Source organism: Macrobrachium nipponense, chromosome 9 (assembly GCF_015104395.2).
Source record: "Macrobrachium nipponense isolate FS-2020 chromosome 9, ASM1510439v2, whole genome shotgun sequence".
Taxonomy (NCBI): domain Eukaryota; kingdom Metazoa; phylum Arthropoda; class Malacostraca; order Decapoda; family Palaemonidae; genus Macrobrachium; species Macrobrachium nipponense.
In genome coordinates this window covers 108,975,521-108,998,443 of record NC_061110.1, presented here as the reverse complement: position 1 = coordinate 108,998,443, position 22,923 = coordinate 108,975,521, and the positions used below count along the sequence as shown (strand labels likewise).

At 34.7% G+C, this 22,923-nt stretch overlaps 3 protein-coding genes across 3 annotated transcripts; all 3 read left to right on the top strand.

Annotated features, from left to right (window-relative positions):
• Positions 1 to 774: 774 nt before the first annotated feature.
• LOC135218216 (uncharacterized) lies at positions 775 to 1,928 on the top strand. Its single transcript, XM_064254368.1, has 2 exons — positions 775 to 819; positions 1,301 to 1,928. The coding sequence occupies exons 1-2, from the start codon at positions 775 to 777 to the stop codon at positions 1,808 to 1,810; spliced, it is 555 nt and encodes a 184-aa protein (XP_064110438.1). The 3' UTR covers positions 1,811 to 1,928.
• Positions 1,929 to 5,836: 3,908 nt separating this feature from the next.
• LOC135217981 (uncharacterized) lies at positions 5,837 to 10,917 on the top strand. Its single transcript, XM_064254107.1, has 2 exons — positions 5,837 to 6,180; positions 10,187 to 10,917. Exons 1-2 carry the CDS (start codon positions 5,931 to 5,933, stop codon positions 10,843 to 10,845), a joined length of 909 nt encoding a protein of 302 aa, XP_064110177.1. The 5' UTR covers positions 5,837 to 5,930; the 3' UTR covers positions 10,846 to 10,917.
• An 8,889-nt stretch (positions 10,918 to 19,806) lies between these two features.
• LOC135217936 (keratin, type I cytoskeletal 10-like) lies at positions 19,807 to 21,575 on the top strand. The gene is made up of 2 exons (XM_064254037.1): positions 19,807 to 19,894; positions 21,075 to 21,575. Exons 1-2 carry the CDS (start codon positions 19,892 to 19,894, stop codon positions 21,420 to 21,422), a joined length of 351 nt encoding a protein of 116 aa, XP_064110107.1. The 5' UTR covers positions 19,807 to 19,891; the 3' UTR covers positions 21,423 to 21,575.
• Positions 21,576 to 22,923: the final 1,348 nt, after the last annotated feature.

Genomic DNA, 22,923 nt, shown 5'->3' with positions numbered 1-22,923 from the left:
AGCCGAAGAAATTATTATAGACTAAAAATTCCCTTCCAGTTAACATAAATGAAAATATATTAATGCTGAGGTAGAGCAAATTAGATATTAAACCTATTTGTAGCTTAATGCGTGTATATATATATCGTAATATATATATATATATATATATATATATATATATATATATATATATGAACATATAAACCCAGAGATATTTGTAAATTGTAAATCTGAATCTGTCTCTGTTTTATCATCGTCGCCATCATCATTAACATTGAAATTTTTTAGGCTATTAGATCTTGTTTACTGGTCGTTCGTTATCTAGTTTCATTCCTCCCTTTCCTAAATGCAAATTGGCAGTTTTCTGTATTTTCATTTGGACCAGTTTTCCTCTGTAATTAAAGCCAAGAATAATGTATGTGACGTCATTAATAAATTCTTCTTCCTCCTGTTATTTAAGGCCTGTTGTTTGTATGTGTTTATAAATTCTTTGGTATTTTACTTATCTATCTATTCATTTATTTATGGGTTTATTTACATTTTTATCTTAGGGTCTAAGCGAGATAAGGCCACATGTTTACCTTCCCATTAACCACCAGAATCTTGAAGTTTAAAAAGAAAACAAAAAGAAAGTTCTTTGGTGAAACAACAGGACGTAGCAGTCGACCATTTTTGCATAATCGACGAAGGATGAATTCGCATGTCATGCGTTCTTGATGACTGTCACTGGCGACCTTCGTGGACCTTTTGTTGCTGATGGGACAGCCTCATATAAAAGTGAGAAGATGCTTGATGGGAAACCACTTCCAACTCGAAGATTGCTCCATACACACCATGGTAAGGATTACTGGAAAAGGTTTAGATGCGTGAATATTCTGCGCAGTGTTACTCATTATCTTATTTCAGTGCTATGCAACTGTGTAACTCAATAAGTGGTTTATAAGTGAGCCTTTGGTGAGGAGCAGAAAAAAGGGTCTTAAATAACGGTGGCTTTGTTTTTTCCATGAGTGGATTTCCTTTCGCTGGAAGAAATAGATAATAATTGTATTTTTCTAATTAGGGCTCAATGTTTCGTTCATGGTTTTGCTTTGGAATTATTAACAAAAGGCTATTTATGAGTAGTAACACCTACCTGTCATTTCCATATTTGTATAAAAAAAAAAAACATGGAAATAGACAATTTCTATACATCACTCTGCCTGATATATTTTCTGCCTATATAGAGTTTTATCGACTTATTCATTTTCTAAACTGATAATGAAGTAGATGGATTGAAATTTTCTATATTACGTTAATTTCTCATTATTTTACCTTTCAGAAACTCGCGCCGCTCATTCTCCTTGTAGCCCTTCTGGTAGCAGTCTGTTATGCAGGTGGTTTCAAAGGCAGAGGTTCTTCAGGAGGTCGTGGGAGAGGTTATGGAGGCGTTTCTCGTGGTCACGGATCGAGAGGAGGAGGCTTCGGAGGAGGTAAAGGCGGAGGCTTCGGAGGCGGTAAAGGTGGAGGCTTCGGAAGAGGTGGAGGTGGAGGTTATGGAGGGGGCAAAGGCGGAGGCTTTGGAGGGGGTAAAGGCGGAGGCTTCAGAGGAGGTAAAGGCGGAGGCTTCGGAGGCGGTAAAGGTGGAGGCTTCGGAAGAGGTGGAGGTGGAGGTTATGGAGGGGGCAGAGGCGGAGGCTTTGGAGGGGGTAAAGGCGGAGGCTTCGGAGGAGGTAAAGGTGGAGGCTTCGGAAGAGGTGGAGGTGGAGGTTATGGAGGAGGCAGAGGCGGAGGCTTTGGAGGGGGTAAAGGCGGAGGCTTCGGAGGTGGCCGCAGAGGTTATGGGAAGTGATAATCCCCTTTTGCCTTCAGGAGGCAGCCACAGAAGTTGTTTCGGAGGCAGAGGAGCTATTGTTGACCATATACCTGAGTTTATTACTATTAAAACATTGAGTGTGATTTAAGGAATAATAAAGAGTAATTTTTGAAAATGTTTCCTTTCACCTACCCAAAACTCGTGTTGTATGATAAGGGGCCAACTTGCTTTTGAATGGGACAAGCACCTGCGTTCCAAAGTCTGAGAAAACTGAGCAGTTAAAAAGTTAAAATTATAACGCACAATACCCCGTAGGGGAGTAGTGCCATCAGTGCACCCAACTCGGTGTACTGTTGGCACTGCGTAGAATTCTTTGCAACGTACTTTGGGCCCCTAGCTGCAACTGTATTCATGCATTTTACTGTACCTCTGGTTAAATTTTCTTCCTTCTTTCTACACTTTCCGCCCTCTACAAACAATTCGAATGACCTTTTAGATCATTCAGATTTAAATTTCACATTTCACACACACATATATATATATATATTATTATATATATATATATATATATATATATATATATATATATATATATGTATAGCATGTGTGTGTGTGTGTCTGTTAGCGAGCGAGTTTATGTATTTCTGTGTGGAGACATGTATGGAAATGCTGCAGTAAGACTTAGGAATTGTAATGTTGAGGTTTTTACAATGATTTTATTTCATTTATTTATTTTTTATATATTTATTAATTTTATTGTGATAGTGTACTTAGTGAGTTCATGTAGCAGTCATGACAGTCGTGTATTTATTCTGATTCAAGAATATTTGAAATAGTTCGTTTGTTAGTATGGTGTTTTTACGTTGCATGAAACCAGTGGTTATTCAGCAACGGGATCAACGGCTTTACATGACTTCCGAACCACGTCGAGAGTGAACTTCTATCACCAGAGATACACATCTCTGACTCCTCAATGGAATGGCCGAGAATCGAACTCGCGGCCACCGAGGTGGTAGTCCAAGACCAAACCGACCACGCCACTGAGGTGCTTTGAAATAGTGCAAACAATTATGAAAATAAAATGTAAAAACTTCATCTAGGGGGACTCCATGCACGCATGTCTCTATTTACGCATAAAAGTGTGAATATTTTTAAGGTGAAATTTGACGCGTGGGAAAATAGCATACTTATTTCAAGTGTTTTCCGGGGGTTAAACAACCACATCAATCTTCAAGCGAAACGACTGACCATCTCATTGCGCTGAGAAACTTCAACTCACGCTTCCCTGCTCTCAATTTTCTTTTTCTCGTTTTACTTTCAATGTCACCGTGTCAGTCGGTCCATTATGCTCGTTCTCATTCGTCAAACGCAGCGACCCCAACGGAAATGCGATCATTCCGCGTGATGAATTTACGAATATATACTTGTAACATGCGTGACTTGCAATCACGAAACCTCCCCTATTTTCCTGGTCATTCATCGTGAGGGATCTCGTGTTGTTGATGGTTGGCTTGCTACTTTTCATAATAATAATAATAATAATAATAATAATAATAATAATAATAATAATAATAATGGTATCAGAGCAGATAGGGTGATACGTGCAAATAGACCTAACGTGATATTGATTGACAAAATCAAGAAGAAAGTATCACTCACTGATGTCGCAATACCATGGGACACCTAAGTTGAAGAGAAAGAAAGGGAAAAAATGGATAATATATCAAGACCTGTAAATAGAAATAGGAAGGATATGGGATCCCTGAAAAGGACTCTGGAAGTACTAGAGGTTGAAGTAGCCCCAGATTTCATGCAGAAGAGTGTGATCCCAGAAACGGCGCACATAGTAAGAAAAGTGATGGACTCCTAAGAAGGCAGGATCCAACTCGGAACCCCACACTATAAATACCACCCAGTCGAATTGGAGGACTGTGATAGACGAAAAAAATAATTAAATAATAAAAAAAGAAATAATAATAATAATAATAATAATAATAATAATAATAATAATAATAATAATAATAAGGACCGTGTATCTCAGTTAATTCAAGCAACCCTTTCTGGTTGACATGCTATTTTCTCTAATAATAATAATAATAATAATAATAATAATAATAATAATAACCAGGCGCCTTCGTATTCTGGAAGCCCTGCAGATACGAAACATCGCCCTTCCTTGAATACGACCCTGGAGCCATTTCTGATCCCCACTCAAATAAGACGCATCCCAAATGCAACTCCTGAAGGTGCACCTACAGCAGGAGGACAAGCCCCCAAAGAAGAAAGACGCCCCAAAGAAAGACACAATGGAGGCGGAGAAACAGAAGTAGAAGCACCAGCAGGAAGACAAGCCCCTACAGGAGAAAGACGCCCTGGATAAATGACAATAATAATAATAATGACTGTGTATCTCAATTAATTGAAGCCAGTCTTTCTAGTGGCCATGGTATTATTTCTAATAATAATAATAATAATATAATAATAATAATAATAATAATAATAATAATAATAATAATAATAACCGCATATCACGCTCCAAGCAATCTGCCCTTTACTCACGAATGACCTTGAATTCCATGTAAGGGCCACATTTGGAATATTTATTGTCTTCCTGGTTCATGGTAACTGGTTACTAATAACAGCTTAAGTATGTAATGCTATGGGACTCTGTAAAATAACTCTAATTTCGTAGCATTTTGACTAATAGTACCAATAAAAACTAGTGGTGCAAACTGGTGATATGAAAGGATATTTAGTTTTATAGATCTGGTCGTTAACGATAATTTGCTGCAAGAGTTGGAATCGTATTTTGTTGCATGGAATTGCAGGGCTGTGAAAATAATAATAATAATAATAATAATAATAATAATAATAATAATAATAATAATAATAATAATAATAATAATAATAATAATAATAATTAAGGAGTACTTCGCACCTTGAAACACAGGAATATCATTAAAAAATTCGCTTTTCAAACGTGAACTAACCACTGTGTATTTAGATGCCGTTACAGCATTTGTGTATGCTGTATCACACTCTCGATCATCATTACCACTGATTATCGTGGGTTTTAAAGCTTCAATATTTTTGTGAACTAATCTTTAAAGTTGTAAGTTCTAAAATACAAACGAAAATTGCAATGTAATAATTGAAAACGTTTTGCCCATAAAATAAATACCGGAATTTTCTGGGATGTCGAAGTTTTGTTTTAGACAAATGCGAGTGTACTTGGAAAGTATTTTCTTTTATTGACATTAGTTATAAGGTCAGTGTAAGGGCTTTTGCTCCATAGCCGGTAGGGATGAACAAGGGTGCACCTTGAGCGGTCGCCCGGGATGTCTTTGTCATGTAGGGATCCGTGAAGGTTGGCAGCACTGAGTACGAGCCCAGCTTCCAAGGTTGGCAGCAATGAGTACGAGAGCCCAGATCGTTCACTCCCCCATGCTAGTCTCACCGCTTGAAATCTAAAAGAAAGAAAACAAAAAACTTAACCATAAACCCTGGCTACTGAGTAACTGCATTAAAAATACATGATTCGACATAATTTGTCATAATGTTTCATTAAGATCAAACTTACACTTTGTCTTGGAAGCCAAAGAAGCAACATTCAGTAACGAAAAGGAAATTAAATTTGATTTGAACTCGCAACAGACACTGGTCTGTTAATCAAAATGATTAGCTCACAACTGGTCAGCAATATGCATGCGAAAAATTTAGCTACACCACACCACACGCTAACAGAGAGACAAGGCCATGCACGTATGAATGAACTGAAAGGTTTTTTTTTTTTTTTTTTTTTTTTTTTAATGCTTATGCAAACTCATGATGCAATGCCTCTAAATACTATGTAATAAATTCATAGAGCAATTTATGTTTTCCGAAACTTAAAAGTTTGATTTGACTATAGGCGAGTTATAACTCTTAATGTATAATGATAATTTTCTCAAAAACAACTGTCAACACTAGTAACCACCTGCCGGCATCAGAGCCAGTTCACACAGGGCGGTTCTAACCGCTCGCTCCCGACCGCGTGGCGGCAAGTTAATGACAGAGCGCACAGCTGTTCGTACGTACACCCACAGCCGCGTGGCTTTTTTTAACCGTCAAGGCCACCGCGCGATCTGAGTTTACCCAACAGCTACCGCGCGGCCCCATGGCGGTTCGAGATACTGCGATCAATAGCGTGCGTTTAGTTGCCCGCGAGGTTGTTTGTATCCCGCACGTTAAAATGGAGACCGGTCCCGTTGACACTGAACTTTTCATTGACGAAGTTGAAAAACGTTCAGCTATTTGGGACACGAGATCAGCTGACTATAAGGACAAAGTGGTGAAGAAAAGGTGTTGGGAGGAATTAGTTGGCATTTTCTGCCATTCTGAAGAATCTCGGGATAGGAAAATTGTAGGTAAGTTATTTAAACGTTTTACAACATTTCCACGTTTACACTTCACATTATAGCACGGTATCCTGGCATTTAATGAATGAATGAATGAAACAATTCTTGCAAAGGTCGCAGACATGCTCCCTCACGGTACGTTTACTTTAAACGGTTTTAAGAATGGCGCCTGAAAAAGTGTATTATCACGCCTATAACTATCTCGTGCCCTGTCGTGCAAGATGCAGCATACTTGCTTTATACTCTCAGCAAGAAAAGCATCTCTGGGTGGCCAAACTTTTGGACTCTGAGATTTACTTTACTGAAACTCTTTTACGATCTACCATACTTTAGTAGATTCACATCAACCGTGCGTTTGATGTCTAGGCCACTCCCTTACGACGCTCCTGATTGGCTGTTGGTAAGCCAATCACAGGGCTGGACACTCTGTCTCTCTCGAGAGTTCACATAGGCAGGATGTATGTTCCACCTCTTCTAAGGAATACTTTTGAAAGACGTAGCTCACAGGAGAGGTGGAACATAGATCCTACCCATGTGTACTCTCTTGAGAGACAGAGTTTCCAGCCCCGTGATTGGCTTATCATCAACAGCCAATCAGGAGCGTCGTAAGGGACTGGCTTAGACATCAAATGCACGATTGGTGTGAATCTACTATAGTACATAATCACATATTACGTGGAAAAAAAATCAAATAGCGCCATAGTAAGATAAAACCGAAGTACAATTGCCTCACTGTATATATATATACCTATATATACATATATATAATATATATATGTGTGTTTTTGTTTGTTTATATAGGATTGTGGAGTAACGGTGATCGACTAAACAAGTGGCCGCAATCGACTGTTTGTCCACCTGTGCCGTATATCGACGTACTCCTGACAGTTTAGCAATGAAAATAATTTTCTTGTATGTCTGATTCCTTCCACTGCAAGGTCTCATTATCTTTTCCATAATTTCCAATGCAAATACCTGAGGTAGTATGTCTAACGTACGGTCCACAAGCTTAATGTACAGCAATGAATTTATGGAAAACTGCTGAATCACTTTTTTTTTCTTCATGTATATCAATGATTCACTTTAAACGAGTCGTTAGCGTTGCATACAACCAGTACCACAATTCAAAAGAAATCTTTAAAATTTTAATCAAGAGGTACTGTATCAACAGGCCTCAATATAATGTGTTTAATATCAGTTTCACTTAATTAGGAAAATTGCATACTTCTTCAATCCCCTAGCAACATCTTCCCACTTTTCTTTCGTAAATTATGGAGTGTAAATTGGCTTTAATTTGCTCCCAAATTATTTCGTACAATTTCTGCAATATATCTGAGACAGTAGTACTCGCCAAGCCAGCATCCAGAACGTAAAATAAAGATAGAAAAGCCCGTACCCGGAGATCTGATAATGAATAAAAGAGATTAAATAGTTAAATTATCTATGGGTTTTAATTTTATATATATATATATATATATATATATATACGTGTATATATATATATATATATATATAAAATTAAAATTAAAAACCCATAGATAATTTAACTATTTAATCTCTTTTATTCATTATCAGATCTCCGGGTACGGGCTGTTCTATCCTTATTTTACGTTCTATATATATATATATATATATATATATATATATATATATGCAAGTGTTTGTATCTGCGTATGAATGATTAATTTAATATACATGCACGCGCTACAAGTAAATACATTCAGACAACTGGGCATATATAGGTCTACTACATAACAGAAATATTTTGGCTTACATTTGCACGTATATATATATATATATATATATATATATATATATATATATATATATATATATATAAACCAAGACGGGTCAGGGAAGGCACTATCCATATGTATTTCATTATCATAATAATAATATGCCGACGTTTCACAACTCATAGTTGCATTTTCTAGGCTGCAAACAGCGAACATGGCAATCGGTAATAAACTAATAAAATCAGAATTACAAATTTTGATTAAAGTAAAACATTCAGAATAAGATGACTAAAACCTGTACTAAAATTTTAAATAAGCAACAAGCTGGTGACAACCTACCCAGATGGAAGTTAAAAACAAAGTACTGTACTCGATTAAAGTTATTACATAAGAGAAAGAAAAAATAATAAACATACAGACACAGAAGAAACAGCTCGACGAGACCATCAGGCAATAAACAGTTGTGTGGACGATGTGTCGGAGTTTAACGGTGGTATACTGCAGTCCATTTGATAATAATAGGTTTCAGTATTGTAATACCATTTTCTTTTTGTACCTGTCCTAGTACATATTTTGGAATGATTTCTGATATTAGGCTTTTCCCGGTTCTGAAGCTTTCCCCTTCAGGAGCATCAATGTAGTATATATTCGCAACCTCCTCCTCGAACATCCGAATAGATCCCCTGACTACATCTGAGGCACTTCTACTTATATATAACGTTGGATGTAAATAAAAGACTGCTCTTGTCTTTAAACTTGAATAGAGAGCTAACTGTTCGGGGATTCTTCGGAATAAGTTTCAGGTTGATGGCCGGTAATTCCTTTTGAATGTTTAGAAATTTCTTTCTGAAAGAATCATATTGTATATAGGGGAATGTCGCAGTACAGATTCGTCTTGGGGACAGTGTAATATAGAGCAGGTACCTTCATCTTTTTATTCAACATACTTTTTAACTATTTGAAGAATAGTTTTGATGGAAAACAGTTGTTCCTGAAATAATTTGTAAGAGTTGTTATTTCATCATGAAACGCCAGCCAATTAGATGACAGAGTGAAATAAAATGCATATGGATAGTTTCCCTGACACTTCTTGGACGTGTTGTGCCGGAAGTTGGAGGAAATTAATAGTTGGTTTCCAACTGACCAAATGTTCGTATGTGTTATCTTGATTGAATATACATTTCAATTACTATATATATATATATATATATATTATATATATATATATATATATATATATGTATGTATGTATGTATATACGTTATACGATCACCAGTAACATCATGCAATGTACGTATATATGTATGCATGTGCGAATGTAAACCTACTCATTTCCATCTGTAGGCCTATGCATGCCCAATTGTCTGAATGTACATACTGTAGAATATCTTGGAGTGTGTGCATGTATATAAGATTATGCATAAATACACAGACTCACACGCATATATATATATGTTGTGTGTGTATATGTAGGAAGCAGGTTGTTTATTATGCAGGTTTCGTTGAACGATAGATGACTGTGAACTTAAACTATTTTGATCCTGGTTCCTTTCAATGTTCTGTAGTCTCTCTTCACTTGACCACTCGAAGTCCGTAGAAGAAAGCCACTTCTTAATAATTCCTTTTATTTTTGTCTCCATGGCGAACTTCCCGATTGTAATTCGTCCGTAATCATGGCAGACTAAAACATTTACATATTTCATGACCAAACATAACAATTACAAATAAGTAACCAAGTAGTTGCCAATTCTTTGACTTGTTACATGTTAACAGAAATTCCATGTCAATTATAATATTTTAACGGCTTGCTTACTTATTTGTAATTGTTCATGAAATTATGTAAATATTTGATTCTGATAGGATTATGGACGAAGCATAATACGAAAGCTCGCCATGGAGACAAAAATAAAAGGAATTATTAAGAAAGGGCTTTCATTTATCATTCTACGGACTTCGAGTGGTCAAGTGAAGAGAGACTACAGAACATTGGAAAGAACCAAGATCAAAATAGGTAAAGTTCACAAGTTCATAGTCATCTATCGGTCAACGAAACCTGCATAATATATATATATATATATATATATATATATATATATATATATATATGTGTGTGTGTGTGTGTGTGTGTGTGTGTGTATGTATGTATGTGTATATATGTATATATACACTCACACACACACACACACACACACACACATATATATATATATATATATATATATATATATATAGATATATATATATATATATATTGTACGTCTATTCTTCTCTCTTTTCAGGGCTGCACTTGCAAAAGAAGTGGAAAAATTTAAGAGATTCCTTCACAAAGGAACTGAAAAAACAGAAGAGTCTCCCATCAGGATCGGGGACAAGAAACAGCTCCTACGTCTTTTTCAGGAGGCTGCAGTTCTTAGAAAATTCAGTCTCCAGTAAGGAAACTACAAGTAATCCTGAAAATAAGGCAACGGAGGCGGAAGTTTTGCTTGACGAGGATGTGAACGTGGCAGCAGAACGCGGTAGGAGTGAAACAGCGTCAGCAAAAAAGAGAGTGAAGCTGAATCCGGTCGATAAGCATTTTTCAGATGTTCCGAAGAAATGTTTATTGACGAGACAGAATGGAGAAGATGAACGAGAGGACCAAGATGATGAAAAGCTTTTCTGTTTATTAGTAAACAAAGAGCTCAAGAAGGTGCCTGAAAACATACGTCTGATGACAAAAATCGAAATATTAAATGTCATTCAACGCGCGCAGACGTTTGGAACGTTCCCCGTCGCGCAGCCAGTCCAGCATCCACACTCACACAATCAACCATTTCCTCATTTCTTGGGCACGACTCAAACACCAACACCTCTGAAAACGTCACCATCAACGCCTTCACCTGCAGCTGCAAGCTCAGTTTCTGAAACGCAGTCAGAATGCTGCGATTTTTCTGAGTAAGAGTATTAATTTGTTTTATGTAATCGTAAATGACTAATTTGTACAACAAAGAATGACCTGTGCAACAAGTAAATAAATTACTTTAGAATTATCACGAGTTTTATTTTTACATCAGGTGAAATAAGCTATTTGACGAAATATCCTTAATCAGTGTAATAGGTAAACGTCAAGGGATTTTATGGCCATTCTATTACTGAAAAATTTCGGCTCATAGTCTCTCGGACGTTGGATACAGTGCTATGAAAATACCATGGGTTTGTCTGTCCTTTAAATAAACAGGGTATATCCAGTATCGTCTTTGTCTTTTCTTTCAGCGATAGAAAAGGCAAATGCACGTTGTTTCCTTAACTTACATATTGTTACTGAATGAAATGCACAGCTGTACGGTCACTAACTTCTGCAACTGCACGATTAACGCCACGGTCACTGCCTCCACCGAACAGACTATGGATGCATTCACGCAGGTGGAAGGAGTGGGCTCTAACTTGAATTTGAAATACGGCGATTACTCTCTTTCTCTCTTTCCTTAAATTTTCAGCTACAAACCTCAGTGGCCGCGAGTTCGATTCTCGGGCATTCCATTGAGGTGTGAGAGATATGTATTTCTGGTGATCGAAGTTCACTCTCGACGTGGTTCGGAAGTCACGTAAAGCCGTTAGTCCCGTTACTGAATAACCACTGGTTCCATGCAACGTAAAAACACCATACAAACAAACAAACAGCTATAAGCCCATATGGTAGTCAACTGACTATAAACCTAAGAATAAAAATGAGGGAATAGAGAATAAAACCAATACGCCTGAATTCAGGAGACGTCAGGAGAAATCAAGGATGAATTTGCTTCTCGATTAAATATTAGGAAGTTAGAAGATTCGACAACTGCACTAGGCAAACTATTCCACACTTTAGTTGTTGAAAAAAAAACTTCTACCACACTGAGTGGTATTAAGCCTGTTACTAGCAAACGCCGCTGTTTGCTACAATAGCTTGCCCATTTCTGGGAATAAAACTGCTGGATCAGGCAAAGAAAAGTGCAGAGGATGATGTTTGTCGATGTAGTGCATTTATGCAACAAATATAATGAATTCACTTTACCTCAACATCAAGAGTTGACAAAATAAACTTGTTTGATGACTTATCTCTATCCAAGTGTCTGAGATGTGAGTCGGCAGCCAAAGACCATAATAGAGAACAATATACTCCAGGCAAGGGAAAAGAAACAAATTAAAACACTTAGATATACGATAGCTTCATCACGACACATTCAAAAAAACATATCTGGAGGATACCTTGTGAGAACGCGTTATTACATATGAGCTTCACAAAGCTCAATTTCTTATCAGAAGTTGCACCTGAAATCTTTAAGAGTTACTGACATTTAGCACTGTACCCTTTAAATGTAAAATAGGATTGGATGCAAGAGCAAAGGGTCAGTGATCAATGGATCGACTAACAATCATACTTTGAGTTTTAGAATGATCAACTTTCATGGAATAAAGCCTACACCACTCACGAATATGAGCCAGATTCTGCAGCCACAGGTTTAAAGCACGGGGAAGGAACAACAGTTAGAAGAGCAGTACCATCAGTGTAAGACATCAGTTTGTTCTTCAGACCTTGCCACATGTCACTAGTACAGATAATAAATAGCAAAGGTCTAAAAACACTGCCTTAAGGAACACCTGAACAGCAATTACTGGCCATCAATACAGAACACTTAGGATCCGCCTATTAAAATTTCATTTAAAATATTGATGAAAGATCAACCAATTCACAATAATCTTAGCATGTAGATAAGTGCTTGACGATTCTCATGACAAAAGGTTGCAGTAAAATATAGGCCAACATTGCATGCCTCTGCACCATCATCAAAATAGCAGAGATTAACAAGAGTGCATCAAAAGTATTAAGGTCTGTATAAAACCCAAACTGTAATGCTGGTAGTAGGTTATTATCTTCAAGAAACCTACAAAACTTAGATAACATCGTCTCTCAAATCTTAGGACAGAATTAGTCAGTTAGGTGATGCAGCAATGTTTACTTTCCTCCAAACAGGAGGAAACCTTTCGAGTCCAATTAACTTTTTCAAAATAGTAGTAATCTAACGAGCCATGAAATCAGCAGTCTATTTACAGAAGACTGGAAAGAGCCCGTTATGATAATATGTCTTCATAACTGTAGAGCTCCAAAAGCAAAGTTTTGACTTCTCTTGTTCTGAAGGCCACTGAACACAACTTAGGCTCAGGAGAGCATGACTGAAGCAACACCAAGGACTCGTCCCACTTTTCTCACATAGTGCAGCCAAAAGTTCTCCCTTCTTTTTAAGGCACTATACAGCAGTTCCATCAGCTCTTATAAGGGGAGGCACGCTAGAATCAGCTTCAACGAGCGGTGACTTAAGTTAGGATAGGCCACCACTCATGGGTCGTCACTACTGAAGAGCAAGGTCTCCTTCACTCCTTCATTACACGCTCTCTCAGTTCTCTCAGACAACGTAAAATTGACTTCTAACCTCAGAGAAATTGAGCCTCAAAAATTCTGACTGCTTGCTCCCTACACATTATGAGTTTTTATGTTTTATCGTAGGTAAGCTTACATGCAGCATTAATCCTTGGTTTAACTCTAAGACGAAACTTGTATATTTTAGAAGGAATTCTCCTCGCGATAAAATGGCTAAGATGAGTATTTAAACTCGCTGTAATATTCGGACTTTTAAAAATATTGCTTCACCTGAGGAAAATAAGATTACAGTGAATACCATCCCTAAGATTTCCAGTATACCTTTCTTGAAAAGTTAACATCAGGATCACCTCCAAATTAAATTTAATCAAGCTATGATCAGATGAGCCAACCAGCAAACCTACTCCAAAAGAGACAGTCCCTGTAACATATGTGAATACAAGGTCAAGATGGCTGCCAGATAGGTGTGCGGGTTCATCTATTAACTGCTCGCAACCAGAAATAGTGGAAAAATCAAAAGCAGCACCCCCATGATTATCTGTGACAGTAGCTGAACTCAGCCATCCAGTGTGATGACCACTGTAATCGCCAACGAAAATGAAGCAAGCCTCGGAGTCAGCTTCCTGAACGATTGCTATTTTAGTAAGCAAGTATGCGGAAAATCCTCTGTAATATACGGTGCCATTTCACGGACTCTTTTATACCATTACGCTCGAGTAAAATGAGCATCTGAAACACTGGGGTCAACTGTTACGAAATACGGCATAAGTCAAACACAAGTGTTTCAGACCAAAAGAGGATATCAAACCTGAGAGCACCAACATCCAAGTCTTTTTTATTCTTGTATGATCCATAGACATTGCTATAAAGAATAAGACATTTTTTTGATCGATTTTGTGGAACAGGGTTAAGTTCAATATCGCCAGAAACAAGAAGACAACATATAAAGCAATCATAAAGGAGTATTTGCAAACTTAACAAAACAACAAAAATAAACATTAAAAGGTTAAACCTACGAAAAGAAAAATTATCGCCGGAAATAAACTAGTCAGCTAAGAAGAGCAAACAAACCCAATAAGGACAAATACATTTTCATATTTGTCAGAAATCAAGCATCCTTAGACCTTCATCTAAACCCGTCCCGCCGCTTCACACTGTTTGAATAACAAGAGGAAGAGGGAACTGAATGAAAAATGTGCATTGTACCCCCAGGCAAGGGAACACCTACCCGAGACAGTGGAAGAACCCAGTACAAGGCTATGGCACCGTCCAAGATTGAAAATCATGAAGCTGCAACCATTGGTAAGGTAATTTCATACCTAAATACTATAAAATGCTGTTTGTTAACAAATAAGGGGAATTGCGTATATAATATATATATATATATATATATAATATATATATATATATATATATATATATATATATATATATATATATATATATATATATATATATGTGTGTGTGTGTGTGTATATATATATATATATATATATATATTATATATATATATATATATATATATATATATATATATAACACACACACACACACATATATATATATATATATATATATATATATATATATATATATATCCTATATAGATATATACACATATATATATATATATATATATGTGTATATATATTATAATTATTTATAATATACTATTATAATAATTTTATATATATATATATATTATATGATATATATATATATATATATTATACGTAATTCCCCTTATTTGTATATAATATATAATATATATATATATATATTATATATATAATATATATATATATTATATATATATATATATATATATATATATTATACGTAATCCCCTTATTTTTATTATATATATATATATATATATATATATTATATAATTATATATTATATATATAATTAAATTAAATATATATAATATATATATATATATATATATAATATTTAAATTTAAATATTATCTATATATATAATATATATATATATATATTTATTTTATATATCATATACATATATATATATATTTATATATATATATATATATATATATATATATATATATGCAAATGTATATATATATACATTTATTTATTTATTTATTCATAAATAGGTGAGCGTGTGTAGTTCATTAGGATCAATTACAGAAAGCCTTTCTTATTTTTTTCTTTATGTAAAAAAAAGCGTATAGCTAGAATACTATATTTCTTGACTGTTAAGCGATGGCATCTCCACGGAAAAGAAAAAAAAACTTACAAATATCTATCCAGGTTGTTTTTTTCTCCCCTGTACTTTCAAACAAGGTAAACGAAATGTTGTAAACTATCTTTATAATGACTGGTTCATTGTAAATATGAAATTAATAAATTCAAGATGTCATTTTTCTTATGGATTAACAGAAGACAATATGAATCCCATTTAAATATGAAATGAGCTTCCAAAATGTATTAAATTTCGTGAATGAATGAATTTTATAAAATACTGGAAATCGTGTTAGGCGACTAAGACAGTAGATATATGAAAAGAAATAGCTTAGGACCCACTAATTTGACCACCATTTCCTAAAACAAACCTGGCTAAAAATAGCAACAAGATCCCACCTGACTATTTCCAGGTTGAGTGCGTGTGAGCACACGTGCGTCAAATAAAGAACCTTCCTGATAACGAGCGTTCAGGTTAGTTACTTCCGGGTCCATTTCAGTATTGACGCAAGATCATTGCGCTGTTTGATCGTCGGCCATACCATCAATCTTATGTGCGCTAATTCTAGATTTCTATTCCTTTTTTTATGCTACGTGATCTTCGACAAGGAATACTGAAGGTCTACTGAGATGTAGAAGTTGCAGATAGATTTTTTAACATTTCACTTCGAAATGATCGTAAGTAAAGACGACATACGCGGATGCTTGTAGTGTAGAAAAAAAACGCTCTGGAATGGAATAAGTAAAGGCCAATAATATGATCGTAAGTAAAGATGACATGGGCGGATGCTTGTAGTGTAAAAAATAAAAACGTTCTGGAATGTAATATGTAAAGGTCAATGTTTGCCTTACCGGTTGTAGAGAGAGTTCACATGAACTGGTGAAAACGGTGTAAATCTAGTCTACCAATAGAAGGTTGATCGTTAATGCAACCGAAGGACGTTTAGGCAAAGAATGATGGTGCTGATAATGGAGAATTGGATGTGGCATAGGTATTTCAAGGAAAAGTCTGCAGTTATGAAATAAAGACTGAGTATTAAATCTGAAAAAAATGTTGATGGAACTGTTACGATTAATTATTTACATTTAATGTTGGTAGCAATCTTATTCTTATATCAATCATTTTGTTGTGTTGCTTTTCTTTAATGGTTGTAAACAGTGGCACTAACATTGCCGTTCAAGAATGAATGACCAGATTTTCTTGGTATAAAAAAAACCCATTCACTTTGTAAATGATTCATCCTAATGAGATCTGGAGATCCATAAACCATAAAAGTGACATGCAAAAACTTCATCACAGCCTCCACTTGCCCACGGGGTCATAATTAGGATTGTTTTACCAATTCATCAAAGCTTTTTCCTTTAAGACAGAAAGAAAGGTAGATCATCATTTTAAATAAACTATTACCCTCAAGTTATCATTACCTCCTCATGTTTCTAGAGTAAATATTATTATCTATTTTTAGACTTCAAAGGCGACAGTTCTTTGGTACTTAGTTCGACTCTGTTCAATTTCTAAAAGACGTCAAATTCCACCTCATTATATATCTGCCTCAGGCAAATGTTCGTCTTTGAATTATATCATTTTATATCCATGACTTTGCAATGTATCATTTTCTTCGTTCCAGCAACTTTCACCGATTAAGAACTGAAGTTTCTTGAAGAATTCTAGCATCGTTTTATTGAAGGAAACTTCGGTGATATACATGAATGTTATGGAACTCTTGATTTTAGCCCTTATAAAATAATCAGTATTATAACGAATATATATGTAGTTATGCACTCACATATTCACTCACGGACGTATAATTTAAGACACACTTACATATATATATATATTATATATATATATATATATATATATATATATATATATATATATATATATATATCTATATATATATATATATATAATATATAATATATATTATATATATATATACTATATATATATATATATATATATATATATATATATTAATATATATATATATGCACATATGTATATGTATATATATATATATATATATATGATATATATACTATATATATATATATATATATGTATATAATATATCATATATATATATATATATATATATATATACATATGTGCATATATATATATATATATATATATATATATATATATATATATATATCTATATATAGTGTATGTATATATATATATATATATATATATATATATATATATATAATGTATATATATATATATACATTATATATACTATATATATATATATATATACTATATATATATGATATAAATATATATACATTATATATACATATATATATATATATATTATATATATATCCATATGTGTGTGTGTGTGTGTGCGTGTGTGTATGTTTGGGTTTGGGTTTTAAATTTATTTCTCGAGAAAATGTAATACAATGATCGCTGACGCACTCTAACTTCTGAATCGTGGATGACACCCATATGCATAATACCCCCCAAAAAATTGTTCAACAATCTCGCTACACTTTAATCATGTTTCTTTAGGTGTTCCAAGTTTCTCCTTGGTCTTGAACACTCATCCTGCTTCGTCACATGCTTCAAATATATTGGGATCTCAATCTTCCCTATCCAAAATATTTGTAATTAAATATCTGTACCGATATGCTGATTCCATTCTTATGCTTCACATTAAAATTCATTCCCCCATCTTCCTGGATCCCATTTACCATCATAGTCTTAGTCTTGCTCACGTTTACTCTCACCTTTCTCCTGTTGTAAACACTTTTAAACTCTCTTAGTAGCCTTTACAATTTCTCTTAATTATTTCCAAGCAGAACTGTGTTATCGGCTAATATTAGCCATGCCTAAATCCATTCGTAGCCCATACTAGCATATAACTTCCCATATTCGTATGTCTATTGCCATTCCTTAAACCTTGCAAGTACTTCATAACAAGGCCTTAGTTCAAGTGTCACACCAGAACACTGACTCTGCAAACTCTAACAAAACCTGACTTCATTCTAAAACCCTTGAAAATTACCCTCTTTATCATAATTCTATACTCTACACATTATACCTCTACTATCACAACCTTTCTTTGGATCCATTTATGCCACAAAAACGCTTTCCCATCAAAAAGGCTAATAAACACGTTCTTTTTTTTACCTTAAAATCAACCCTTTTGTTGTGTGTCTTATCAATCCAAATGGTAAAATCTACCTCCATGTTTAACTAAGATACAATAAGGATAGTAATGATGAGCTGAAAATAAAAATTATTATTAATACTATTTTATTAGTCAAGCTAAACCCTAAATGGAAAACTTGAATGTCATAACCCTATGGGTTCTAATAAGGGAAGCAAACCAGTAAATAAAGAAGGATTACCCCCATCACCTTTAGCTTTTTACAACGGATCAATAATTATTCCTTTCAGCCAATCCTTTGGAATCATTCTTTTGCGAAAACATACCTCACAAACCTTGGTCATCTACTCAATCATACATTCACACTCGTAATCCCCTAAACCACTGAATTCCATCCCTTGTATAGTTACAAGTAACTTCCACAAGCATTCTCAAAGTTACTCTAATTCATTTTACTCTTATGTCATTCAACTTTGCCTTCATTTTATATTGCAGGTTCATCGATGCCTCAATTTGCTCACTTCATCGACAGAAATCAGTATTATATTCAGATGGAATATGTAAATTTGCATCTTTTATTGTGAAACCTATTTGTTCAGTAACCTCTTTTGACTTACATTCATACACGAACACACACCCACCCACCGACCCACACACACACACACACACACATAAATACATATATATATATATATATATATATATATATATATATATATATATATCATTTATAAAACAATAGACAAATAGATAAAAATGCAAGTAAATATTTAAAATACAAGGTGATTTGTTTTAGGGTAGTAATACTTTGAATATATAATGTATGTTCATATATGTGAGTGTCTGTGATTGTGTGTTCGCTCGTGTGTGTATTGAAATGTTCATTCTGCGCATTAGCAATCACTAGAATAACCAATGATTTGCACATATATCCTACTATGAAGCCTGTTCACCCCATGTAAAATAGTACCCTTCCCATCATTTAAATCCCCAACGAGGCTAAAAATACGCGTGAGACATAACTCACGTCCTTGCAAGTCCCCTCAACGGAAATGAGACGGGAAATAATGCCTGCTTATTTCTATCTCTACTTTCATCTCCTTAGCCGATACTACATTTCATCGTTTAAAAGAGAAAATATCCTCGACCTTCACCGGGCTGGACGTCGATGAAAATCCGTATATATAGAGCAATGCGCTTTGCTGAGGACACAGTTCGAGTTCGAGTTCACTTCGGATACCAACTACCATGGTAAGCCTTCTCGAGCTGTCTCGATTTTTTTTTTTAAACTTACAGAGCTTCTATCTACTTTCAGATGTTTACACATTCCTTATCATTTTTCTAAAGATAGAATATTACTCATCGAATTGGTGCCGGAAGACATTTTCCTCACATGCTTATTTCGATTTTTATTTCGTTCTAACTTCATCTAACTTACTGAGCTTCTATGTACTTTCAGATATCTGCGTAGTCCTTATATCTTTAAAGGTAAAATATTACTGATCGAATTGGTATCAGAAGACATTTTCCTCATATATTTATTTTAATTCTCTTTTCGTTCTACCCGATATTTTCAAAGTATTCCTATCATTTTAGCTTTTCCGAAATTGAAGGTATATTACTTATAGTTGTCAAACAGTTCTCATCCTTCGTCAGACCATTGTTTAAATACTCTCTCTCTCTCTCTCTCTCTCTCTCTCTCTCTCTCTCTCTCCTCTTCCTCTCTATCTCTCTCTCTCTCTCTCTCTCTCTCTCTCTCTCTCAGGCATACTTTAAAGTGATAAGCAACATTGCCTGAGTTTTACGGCTTTCTGTTGCTTTTCACTTGAGAATTTTTAGGTCATGTTCTCTATATTAGTTTTTTTTTTTTTTTTTGTCCCTTCTCTCCGTTTTGTCGCTTGTTCCGTACGGCCAATCCATTCAGAAAATCCTTGGCTTAGAACATTCATGGCTCTACAGGCTTCTGTTGTATGAATACTTGTTAATTTTGAACAAAATAACATTTTCTCTAGTTTCTGGTCAAATTAAAACAGTGTACATATTTCCCTGCCATGTTCTTCAAAGCTTCAAACTAACAGTAACTGAGGTTAATCACGTCCTCAGTTTTGAAAATGAATTCTAAAACATGTTATGGTAATCCACTCCTTATTCAAAGTAAGTGATAATCACTCAAAATTAAAGTAACAAACGTGGCTGCTCGCACACACACCGCCCCCCACCCCCCACCCCCACTCCTCCTTTTTTTTTATACAGTTGGCATTAGTGATGAAATCAAAAACTAAAATTTACCAAGTATTATAACTACATATATATATATGAGGCAAGTATAGAGAAGTAATTTTTATTATAGTTTTATTTATTCAGTTATGTAACATTAACAGCCTCAGGGCGGCTTTAGGATCCTTAACACATTGCATTATTATGCTTTCAGAAATTCCTGTTGATTGCTTTGGGCGCCGCCCTTGTGGCTGTCTGCCTTGCTGACGGAGGCCACCACGGTGGAGGATTTGGAGGCAACTTTGGTGGAGGTCATGGAGGCTTTGGAGGCTCCCATGGGGGCTTCGGTGGACGCCATGGAGGAGGCTTTGGAGGGGGCCATGGAGGATTTGGAGGTGGAAGCTTCGGGAGAGGTTTCGGTGGAAGCCACGGAGGAGGCTTTGGAAGCGGCTTCGGAGGTGGTTACGGTTCCCGAGGGAACTTCGGAGGCAATTCCTTCGGAGGCTTTGGCGGTAACTCCTTCGGGCGAGGATCCTTTGGAGGCGGCGGTTACGGAAAATAAGAACCTTAATATTTCTTTGTTTGTCAGTCTTTTCTTTATATTAAGTTCAAAGAAATTCTAAGATCATTCTGAACCATAGCTATTGTAAAATTGTTAAATTTCTATATTATTTAAATCCCTTTTGTAGAAAGAATAAAATTCTTAGTTAAACAATGTTTGCCTTTAATTCATCCTTTATTGTAGACATGGAGGAGCATTTTATTGAAAACTCAACCTGTACAGTTGCTCTGAATTTTCCAAAGGCTACTTAAATATATATTTGTATGAATAGCTGCATTTGCAGCTTTCTTTATCCGTTAATACAAAACATATCTGAGGTAGTTGGATCTTTTTTAAACTGTCATTCTTGATCTTCTCGATTCTTATCAAATTTTTTTAACCTAAACACACACACGCACACACTCTGCTAATATATATATATATATATATATATATATATATATATATATATATATATATATAATAACAAAACAATAGACAAATAGATAAAAATGCGAGTAAATATTTAAAATACAAGGTGATTTGTTTTAGGGTAGTAATACTTTGAATATATATGTATGTTCATATATGTGAGTGTGTGTGTTTGTGTGTTCGCTAGGTGTGTGTATTGAAATGTTCATTCTGCGCATTAGCCATCACTAGAATAACCTATTATTTGCACATATATCCTACTATGAAGCCTGTTCACACATGTAAAATAGTACCCTTCTCATCATTTAAATCCCCAACGAGGCTAAAATACACGTGAGACACACACACACACACACACACACACACACACACACACACATATATATATATATATATATATATATATATATATATATATATATATATAATAGATATATATATATATATATATATATATATATATAATACATATAGTTGATATATGTTTTGATGAAAATATGCCATACAACCATCACTATCAAAGTACAACTACACATCCTTGCTATGTCTAAAGCACATTCAACCTCTTACAAAGAAATATCTGGTCGTGGTATCATGACTAAATAAATATAATATCTAAAAGCTCACTTTTACCTCCCTTTCCAGTAAGAAAGACGCCATTCAAATTGCTTCTAATCTTGAATAGTTTCTCATGTTATCTATGGTTTTCAAAGAAAACGTAAGGTATTTGCAAGCACGCTAGTTTCTTTAAAGGTAAACTTAACTAGAAGAGCAAATTCTTTAGTGTGATGTTTTTCTACGGATTTTATTTATATCATTACAGAAAACAGTGCCACTGAAAGCTGTTGTATTATACATTCAACTGATAAAAGGAAGAGAGTAAATAAACTACCTTCTATCAAATATTCCAACAAAACCTTGACTATTCACTTGATGGGTAGCCTAATGAAATGTTTAGAAGCAAAATTATGAAGGGGAGAATTTTTCATCAAAACACAGTATCATATGAACATTGAACGATTTAAAAGAAATACTTGAATGTACCGATGAAGAAGTAAGGAGGCCTTATACCAATGTACTGAACCGTAAC